The sequence below is a fragment of the Quercus lobata genome, chromosome 8 (genome assembly GCF_001633185.2).
Source record: "Quercus lobata isolate SW786 chromosome 8, ValleyOak3.0 Primary Assembly, whole genome shotgun sequence".
Taxonomy (NCBI): Eukaryota; Viridiplantae; Streptophyta; class Magnoliopsida; order Fagales; family Fagaceae; genus Quercus; species Quercus lobata.
In genome coordinates this window covers 18,835,320-18,846,389 of record NC_044911.1, presented here as the reverse complement: position 1 = coordinate 18,846,389, position 11,070 = coordinate 18,835,320, and the positions used below count along the sequence as shown (strand labels likewise).

The 11,070-nt window shown below is 33.9% G+C and overlaps 1 protein-coding gene across 1 annotated transcript; it reads left to right on the top strand.

Annotated features, from left to right (window-relative positions):
* Positions 1–4,259: 4,259 nt before the first annotated feature.
* Positions 4,260–7,352, top strand: LOC115957688. The gene is made up of 3 exons (XM_031075996.1): positions 4,260–4,809; positions 5,143–5,184; positions 7,105–7,352. Exons 1-3 carry the CDS (start codon positions 4,342–4,344, stop codon positions 7,183–7,185), a joined length of 591 nt encoding a protein of 196 aa, XP_030931856.1. The 5' UTR covers positions 4,260–4,341; the 3' UTR covers positions 7,186–7,352.
* Positions 7,353–11,070: the final 3,718 nt, after the last annotated feature.

The following is an 11,070-nucleotide window of genomic DNA, read 5'->3' as shown; positions in this document are numbered from 1 at the left end:
TTTTTTTTTTTTTTTTTTTTTTTGTTTGATTTTAGTCCCTTAGATTTGGGATTAAGAACTCGTTTGGATTGCGTCTGTGTTTTCACGCAGATGCGTTTTTTAATTTTATTTTACTTTTATTTATTTTTTTAATTTTTTAATTCCAGCTCCTAGTGGACTGTTCATGGGACATGAACAGTGCATCAAGGCAAATGCATAGTATTTTCATTAATGAACAGTAACCGGAATTTTTTTTTTTTTATTTTATTTTTATTGTTTTTAGTTTTTAGTTTTCAGAAAAATAAACAAAATCCAAACGCACACTAATTAGTTCAATTTTAGGCTCCTAAATATTAGGTTGGTTTGATTTTGGCCCTTAAATATGGGATGACTCTACGTTCCATTAATCATGTAAACGAAAGAAAAAAAAATAGAGGAACTAATTGTTAACATTTTAAAATTTTGAAGGACCAAAATTGAACATTTTAAAATTGAGGAGCCAAAATTGAATAGACCCCATATTTAAGGGACATAAAATGCATTTTACCCAAACTTGTACTATCAATTGTTTGAACTTTGAATGAAGGTGAAAGAATTATGTTCTCTTTTCTTTTCTTTGTATTTTAGAGAGGTGAAAAAACTATATACCTTTGAGGAAGCTCTCATTAAAGAGGGAAAATTAGGAATCTCAAAACATTTACTTTTACTAATCGATTGAAAATAGTAGTTATGGAGCTTTTGACTAGGGGGCCGGAATGAAGTAGACCTAATGAAGTATTTGCTGAAGAAAGAATCGAAAGTGATGACCATAAATAAGGATATGATGTAAACCCAACTTTTTACACCGGTACCCTCTAATACTAGCGTGCCATCTCAGATTTTTAAAACTTAATGAATAGGTTCTCACACACACACTCACATCTCATTGATACCCTATTGCCTATTTACGTACAGTAAAATTTGAAAAATTAAAACCCACAAAATCAAAAACCCAAACTCAACCTTCCACCTAAGAGACACTAGTTTGGGAGCCACCATACTGAGAAGCAAGCAAAGACTAGAGAAATACATCTAAACCCATAAGCATGAGATTCCCTCTCCACACTTTCACCCTCACTTTAGAAATTCTCTAATTGTTTTTTTTTTCCCGGTTTATTGTATTCCACAAAAAATATAAAAATTTCAATTGGGTTAGTACAAACAATACTACATTTCATTCATTTTCTTTCCTTTATGAACTCACAAATGAAGTGCTAATCTCTATTCCCAAATTTCGCCCTCTATATCACCACTAGCTTTGATGGCATAATCCCTTTGAACTCCATCACAAAATTGCACTAACTTTATGGCAATAGTGGTGAGTTTTGCAATGGGTGGTGGTGTTGAGTCTATTTTATAAGGGTAAGGCTTACCAATTAAATACCTTTCTCAAACCCCACAAAATGAGAGTTTTCTGTACTGTCGGTAAACCATCATGCCACTCCCTTGATAGTAGGGGTGTCAATTCGGGTTAGCGTGTCGGGTTCGTGTCGTGTCGAGGTAGGGGTATTAGACTAAATGGCTCAACCCTAACCCGACCCATTTAATAATCGTGTCAGGATCCTTCAACCCTAACCCAACCTGTTAATAAGGCGGGTTGACCTGACCCAACCCATTTGACACGTTTAATAAACGAGTCGTGTTGGGTTGACATAAATATAACACAACCTATTTCAACCTGCATAATATTAAATATAACATCCAAGGGTTATGAATTTTTGTTGTTTTTCACTAATGGATATACGGATGTTATGGATCCAAGGGTTATGAATTCTATAATCCGCAACATATGAAATACACTTTTTGTTGCTTTTCAGCATTTGCATCTTAACACATGTTTATAAGATGGCCAACAAGCATAATAATATAATATCAAGTTGTCTTATTATCATTCAAAGAAACTAAAACAAGTGGACCATATCATGCAATCAAGAAAAACACAAGGCACATGGGTTCAAAGTTTACTGTACAAAAGCTGAAAAGCATCATTCAGAAGAAAAAAAAAAAAACCACATTAGAGAGAGAGAGAGAGAAAACCGGCTTGAGAGTTTACACTTGAGTTTGACTGTTGAGAATTGGCGTGAGAAGAATAATACGGCTGGAATAAAAAATAAAAAAAAGATATTTATAAGAAGGTTTAGAGGTTTAGGGTTTGTAGGGTTTAGAGATTTATGGTTTGTGAAGTTTTAATTTTCAATTATATCCCTTTTAAATTTTTGTAATTACTTACTTTTCTTTTTTAATTTAAAATATATTATGTATATAAAAGGTATTTGACAAATGTAAAATAAAATAATTATTTATATGTTATACGAGTTAAACGGGTTGTGTTAAGTGGGTCATTTCGGGTTTGACACAAATAAATTGACGTGTCAAACGTGTCTATTGCGGGTTACGCGAGTTAACCCGCTTATGACACGTTTCTTATCGTGTCGTTTTCGGGTTGACCCATTTATGACCCAAACCCATTAAGGCCCAACCCTAACCCGAAAAAAACCGTGTTGGGTTCGTGTCGTGTTCGCGGGTTGGGTTGAACATTGACACCCCTACTTGATAGTTCAATGTACGAAATGGTTCTGATAATTATGATCAAGACCTTCAATCAATATAAGTATATAAGTTTCTTTAATTCTTTCATTATTGATTTCATGATTTATATCAATTTTAATATTGTTAACATGTTTTTTAATTTCTCTATTTTTATTGTATTGTCATAGTATTCTTAATTAACCCGAATCCTTTGGATTATCTTCGAAAGAAATTAATTTGGCAAACCAGATTAATGAGATGCATCGTTCTCAAAATAAAAACGATGAATGAGATACATGGTGAGGCAATGTCTATGATAAGAACCCACCAAGTATGCGGACATTACAAGATACCCATGAAAAGACCGAAAGCTTATAATGAATTTTACAGTACAATTTTTAACGTTTCCTCCGAAAGTTCTAACTTTCCAGGGAACCAAACTTTCTAGTAATATATATATATATTAAAAATTCAAATTTCGGTTAGGAATTTTTCTTTGTGAGGGTGTTAGATCACTTGGCGAATAAAAACATGACAAACTTTTGGCATTTGTGATTTCTAGTGGGGCAACTTTTTATGGGTTATAAGAATATTTGGATTCTACGATTCCTGTTTGGGCAAAATAGAATCTATATATCATCAAAACCACGACCGGCCAAAAAATGGGTGGGGTGCATTTCCATCTTAATTAAGATGGATGAACTAGTGGGAGTATTAGGAACTATTGCTAGCTGTGGCCCTCTCGATTCTCGAACCCTGCCTTGTCTGTATTCTTCTTTCTAAGACGCTAATCCAGAATCTTTCTTTATAGCCGATTTTAGAATCGAAACTTTGACTTATAAAAATGAAGAACTCGTTGTGTTCAATTATTCTGCTAGTACCTAGCTTAGATCCTAATTGAAATCAATGCATTTCCATTAAAAATTGTCGATTGAAACTTAAAATTATCCTTTTCCTCATCACCACCCTTTAGATCAGAACCCCAAAAGAACGAACCAAGAAGACGTGGGTGACCGTGATATTCTTAACAGATATATATCATCAGTGCATGTTGAGGAATAAAGTGTGAAATAAAAATATTCATAAAAAAAAAAAAAAAAAAAAAAAAATTGATATGACTCAGGGTAGTGTGTTTTTTTTTTAATTATTTTTTATTATTTTTTAAATATGTTCCGTATCCAATAAAATTAGGGCTATGCTATGTACACAAAAAATGTGATAATATTTTTTACATTAATTTAGTTGACAAGCTTCTATTGGTGCTCATTTAAGCTTATAATTAACATCATTTTTTTACCAACTATTAATAATATGTTACATCAAGAAAATATCAAATTTGCTGCATTTATAAAGAATAAAAAATGCTAAAAACACAAAAAATAACACAATTTTTGTCACAACTTGTCATGTGGAGAGGTGGTTTTTTTTTTTTTTTTTTTTGAATCATGCGGTGAGTTGTGAGTAATATGGACTCACTATTATATTTTTTTCTTCACTACTCATAAGTTGTTGCTTGATGAATTATGGCAAAAATTGTGTTATTTTTTTGTGGTCCAATAATTCATAAAGATTTTCTGATAAGAAAGTGATAAGGAATAAGACCCAAATTCTTTTTCTTTTTTATTCCGTTTTATGAACGGTGGCTTTGTCATGGAAAGATTCCATTTCAATACAACCCAATAAAGCAAATTGATCTCTCTATTATGAAACTCCTCTATAAAACCTGTGGACTGGTAGCTCAAAGTCACAGACTCACAGGTGATCACAGGCCTCCCCCCCCCACAAAAGAAAGCAATGGAAGAATTTCATGAGGTTGCTATAGCTTACTACAACAATGCCCCTAGAAACCTTCAGCGACTAGCATGGAGTTTCTTCCTCGCATTGGACTCGGATGGAGATGGCCAAATAAGTTACATGGAGTACATCAACTTCCTCCGGCAATGCGGCTATGGCTGGATCAGCTCCAACTTCTTCAAGGACCTGGACCGCAACCGCGATGGCTGCCTGGGTTTCTGGGAAGTGCTCACTCTGTACTACGTGATTAAAACCAGGGGCCTTTGGTGCCAAGGGTGTCAAACATGCCTAGTTGGAGTGTATTTTACTTGCGTTTCATGCTTTGACAGTGGCTCCAGGACTTATGATCTTTGTCCTACATGCTATAAGCAAAAGAAGTTCAGTCACAACCACACCAACTTCATGGATAACCATCTCTTGCTTCGGTCCAAGAGAGGGCTTCCTCCTGGTACTGCAAACATCAATCTGGTAAGGACAATAGGTTATGCCATTTAGCAAAAACAATAATAATCAATGTTACTAGCAAACCTAGAATCACCAAACATTGAGAGAAACAAGCTCAAAAGATTTAGCATAAAATGGTGAAACCACATAAATCTCTCTCTCACTAATATTGTTTACTTGGGTAACATAATTTGTGTTTTATTTTTAATATTTCTAGAGCTTAATTAGTTGAGTAATGGTGTGCTATAGAGGCATACTGTGCAGATTTAACTTGACACTATGAGGGCTTTTTATTCTTTGAATTTATTTATTTGAGAAGGCTTCTCATGGAGGAAGTTGTACATATCTTTCGTGCAGGCACTCGCTCCACGATCTGCGATTAATGCTTCAGCTGCTGTGGTAGTGTCTTCTCTCGTCTCAGACTTACATATATAGCTGTGTGTGTGTCTGTGTTTTCTCTCTCGATCTCTCTCCAAATGTGTGTGTTTTAGTGTATGATAAGTGCTAATTGACATTAACATGCAATAGGTATGGTCTAAAAAATTTACTATTCAATCCATAAATACAAATATTAGAATAAATTGAATATACATGAAGTAAACGCTACAAAGCAAAATCCTATATATATATATATATATATATATATTGAATGTATGACTTGTAAGAACTAGTAAATAGTAAGTAACAGAAAGACTCACTTTGGGAAAGTTGATAGATTATATTTTTTTTAATACATAATCCACACCTCCTTTAAAATTAATAAAATGCTCCATGCCCTAATAGGGATGGAACCAAGATTTCGTGTATAGGAGGGCATCAAAGCATAAACTAAAACCTTTTCATCATTTAAAAAAAAAAAAATTATATATATGAAGATAGATAAAAAAAATAACAGTATTAAATACGTTTCTTTTAATAATTTATTGAAATGGAAGTTGATTTTTTTTTTTTTTTTTTAACTTGAAAAATATCTGTAATTGATTTGGCATTAAATTTTTCAAAAACATTTCTTTCAATTTAAAAAAAACTAAAGAGTTTGTTCTAAAATCATCTTTTATGTTGTTGCAAAATCTAGTTTTGAAAATATTGTGATAACTGAAAAAAATACAATACAGATAAAATATGTCATATGTGTAATATTCTTCTTACTAAACAAATAACTATTATTTTCAAGTAAAATTAATTAAAAACAAAAACACCCAAGTGCACAAATAAAATTTTGAAATTACGCTGTCCCAACTCTCAACCATTCAACATTATGTTTCTATAACTATTCAATGAACGAGAAAGTTCAATAATACATCTTTAATAAATAAAAAGTCAAATTAAATCATCCATGGCAACATAATTTACTTTAATTAGTCTTTTTCTTTTTCTTTTTTTTTTTTTGAGAGATAATTAGACTTTGTCTAGAGAAGATCAAATCTAATTTAACCAAAATTTGTTTTGTGTTAGATTAGTTTATTTTTATTAAAAAAACCGATTTTAACTAGTTTAAACTTTAAACTGAAATAATTTAACTCTCTCTCTCTCTCTGTGTGTGTGTGTTCATTAGATGTCAACAAAAACTCTAAGGCTATCATTTTATATTACTATATAAATATGTCAAATATTTTCTTATGTCAAATATTGTTATAACATGTTGCTAAATAGTTATAAAAAAGAATTAAAAATAAAAGCACTAAACGGATTGCCTAGATGGACCCAGATACTGCATGACAACATGCCTATATATATCTCAAAACATTCTATATTTACACATTTTAACAGAATCCTATTACATTATATTTTATTTAAATGATAGAATAAATAGTAACAAAATAAGAATAATAAATGTCTAAAAACAGCTATCGATTTAATATTTTCAAAAAATAAAATAAAAAAGGATATCATTTTGTTTTTTAATATAAAAAAAATCATATTTTATTAAACTTTTCCCTACATTGCATTGCATGAGTTTCTAATTTATATATATATATATATATATATATAGAGATTAAATTCTATAAGGATGGGGCGTAAAACCTATGTTTTACACCATCCAATAAGTGATTGTCACATCAGTATTTTACTTAAAATTTATTAAAATTCAATACATCCTACCACACTTAATAACATCTCGATAGATTCCCAATTTGGTTGGATTTATATATGGGTATTAGAATTGATTGAGTGTGATTGTGTTTATTCTTAAATATGTGCTAAGATGATGTGGCATGTTGGGATTGGAGGGGTAAAACATGGGTTTTACACCACGTCCTTATAGAATTTAATCTCATATATATATATATATATATATAAAATTATTGTTTGGCTCAGGATGATGATTTGATGCAAGCATTTCAAGCATTGGAGACAGGGGTTACTGCAGGGAAAACGAGCACTTGCATCGTTATGTAATCATATCACGAGCAAGGCATGACGGCCATGCAACTACGCTTGTGTTTCAATAAAGCATGGTCAAGAATCAAGATTTGGCAATAAATATACTCTTGTATTTCCCTAAATGCTTTGGTCTGAATAAACTACCAGGCTTGCAACAATGCTTTGCTATTAGGGTTTTTTTTTTTTTTTTTCCACAAACTATCTATATTAAAGTTTTAAATTATCCTCTCTTTTTTTTGGCCCGAAAAAACCCTTTAAAAAAGAGGTGGGTGGGAGGAAAAGACAATTAAATTAGATGCTTATACATGGCTGCTTTTGGCCATTTGGTTGATGGTGTTTACTTGGTTTTCTTGAGAGTAACAGAAATGCGTTTTTCTAAATAGAACTAAAAACGGTAAAAATAAAATATAGGGACCAAAGTGGGAATCGTGTGAAAATATAGGGACGAAAATGTGCTTTTTGCCTAAAACTTAACATTATTCCATGCCTCTTAAAACTGAGTTTGCTAACATTGGTTAAAAGATTGGATTTTGATGGCATAGTTAATTTAGCCGAAAGGTCCCAACACAAAAGAATATGCAATGCAAATACTTTATATCCTTAAATCCATACGTGCATTGGAAATTTAGCCAAATTATAGAAAAACCTATGAATGAAAAATTACTAAACAACATAGCATGAAGGAGGCTTTGATACCAAATGTTGGATAAATTTAGAGTTGCAGCAGAAAATAAATAAACATAAACATACCTTTAGCCACAGTTGTTTCAGTGTTTAGAGAAAAAGAAGACTCACCATATGATAGAGTATCTAAAAAATGTATCTTCTAGTCTATGGCATTTACCTTACATATTTCCTTTTGATGGAGACAGGCTATATATATAGGCTAGACTAGGGACTCTTTTAAATTAAGATTTGTTCCATAACCTCCTTCCATCAAAGAGTTTAAAACTTGTAACCTCAAGGTGTTTATTAACCAAAGGGGTTATACCAATTGAGAGTTACATAGAAATTGTTATTCACCATAAAGTCTTTCACAAATAAAATCTTTAAGACATGAGTTTTCATTTTTTATTTAAATGTGGGCCACATAAAGTTTTCTTAAAATCTTACATCCACAAGAGCGTGGGAGCCATATCAACTAAGGAGGGAATATAAGTCTTTTTCACATTTTTGTGTTACACTTTATTCTCCATTAATTATAGTATGTCATGTGTGTGTACATGCACATGTGTGAGTGTGTGTTTATTTATTTATTTTTTTTCCATTTTAAACTTTAGATATTCTCTAAGGAACGTAAAATTAATGTAGCAAGTTGTAATTTGTAGAATATAAAGTAAAATACAAAAGGTAGGACAAAGAATTTTTATCAGTAATGACATTGATGGGTGTGACAAGGCTTGAGTTGGAGATGAAAGTCATTGTTCAGGTTATGGTTGGAGTGTTGTTATTTACTTTTTACAGCCTCGCTATTGATGTTATCATTTGTACATAATTAACCCAAAGGCCAAGTAAATGTACATTTTTTATGATTATGCACATATATCTTTTGGTCTTGCTTGTGATTTTGGAGGGCTCACTTCTGGTATGGCAATTGGTTGTGTTGGTGATGCCGGGGTTAGGTATATTACTATATTTCTAATCTCTTATATATCTATTAATATTTGCATGTATAGGTTGGTTCCCATTATCATATCAGCAATTGTTATTTACTACATTGTGGATTGAGTTTTTGGGTTGGTTTTGAAGTTATTATTGCTAGATTTGTGCTTCAAATTCAGGCTTCTTATTGATTCATTTGCTTAAGTTACCAGTTGGTTCATTTGCATTGGTGGTTTATATTAGTCTGCATAGTTAGTTCATATTAGTCCTAGAGTTTCACTTTTGGCATTAAGTCCACTTGTCCTAACTCTGTCCATAGGTAGCTAACAATCTGGAGTTTCTTTACTTGGATGAGCATGGTTCGCATAAGTGTTAGTGTGACAAGGTTGACATTGTTAATTTGGAAAAACAACACAACTTGTCATTGGAAATTGAAGGGTTAAAAGAATGCAATGCTTACTCAACATCTATTGAAATTTAGGCTATATTTTGTTTTTAAACTCAAGGCTTAAAAAACTTCACTAGCCCAGCATGAAAGGCTTTAATTTGCAACTAATCTGCTTTGGATTGGTGCCTTTGGGTGTTTTGAACCACATATGATGAACATCATTACAACATATGATGATTTACTTCATAAATGCTATATAAAAAAAAAAAAATTAGAGTTTATTTTGGAAGTAGTAGGTATTTGGCTTCTTTGGGTCATCAGCTTTGACGAGTGGAACAACGAAGAACAAAATGGCAACCATCTCCAAACAGGAGACCACTAGGAGAGGGAAGACCAAGAAGAAAGCAATATCAACAACAGCAAGCGGGATGAGCTGAACGACACCAACCGTTTGTCAGAAATTGAGAGCAATGCAATGCACATGACGTAGGATATGCAGATGATGAAAGAAAAAATGGGCATGATGAATACCCTGAAAGGACGGGTATCCACCAACCTGGACGAACTAGTCCAGTAGATCAACTCACCCTTCACAGCACGTGTGACTTCTTTCCCCCTTCCACCAAGTTTTGAATGCCATATGTGGAAGCGTATGACAGTTCACGGGACCTGCTCAATCATTTGGAGTCCTTCCAAACTCTTATGCACCTGTAAGGAGTTCCGGATGAAATCATTTGTAGGGCGTTCCCCACCAAGCTTAAGGGACCAGCAAGGGTATGGTTCAGCAAGCTAGCTCCTAATACCATCTCCATTTTCAAGGAACTGAGTGGGCATTTTGTCACCCACTTTATCGGAGGCCAGAGGTATAAGAGGTCCTTGGCAAGCCTGTTGAACATCAAACAATAAGATGATGAGAGCTTGAGGTCATACATGACTCGCTTCAATAAAGAAGCCCTATTAATTGACAAGGCTAACGATGGACTCTAATCAGGAGAGTTCCTCTTCTCCATATACAAGAACGACCCGAAAATGATGGCACATGTTATACAAGGCTACCAAGTACATGAACGTAGAAGATGCCATAATTGCCTGAGGGGGCAAACCAAAGAAGAGGGAAAGACAAGAAGATCATCATCAAGACAGAGGAAGAAAGTCAACGCGAATGAAAGATCAAAGGGATGATAGGAGATCAAGGCCCCCCTTCCGGTAGGATGACCAACTTTACGCCTTTAAACACCCCCATTGGACCAAGTCCTTATGCAAATAAGGGATGATGCGGTGCTAACGTGGTTGGACAAGCTGAAAAGCAACCCAAACAAAAGACCCAAAAACAAGTACTGCCGCTTTCATCAGGACCACGAGCATGACACCTCCAAGTGTTACGACCTGAAGCAGCAGATTAAGACCCTCATCAAGCAGGGAAAGCTACAATGATTAGTTAGGGGTAGGGAGAACCAGCTAAGGGATCCCAAACCTAATCGACGAGTCGAAGAAAGGCCAAGGGCTCCGTTCGAAAAGATAAGGGTGATAGTAGGGGAAAGTACGCTAGCTGGCTCTTCCAAGAAGGTGAGGAAGACATATTTACGGATGGTATAAAGCGTCCAAATTTCAGGTCGGCCACCCAAAGCGACCAGGTTTGACAACCCAGCCATCAGCTGCACAGAGGAAGACACCTGACGACTCCACCATTCGCACGACAATGCGCTAGTCATCAACTTATCAATAGCGGACTTTAACACCTGATGGGTATTAGTTGAAAACAGAAGCTTGGCGAATATCCTCTATTACCTTGCATTCTAACAGATGAAGATTGACAAGGAACATCTTCTACCCTCAGACATGCCACTAGTCGGATTTGGCGACACCAAAGTCTTCCCACTTGGAACCATCACCTTGTCGGTGACCATTGG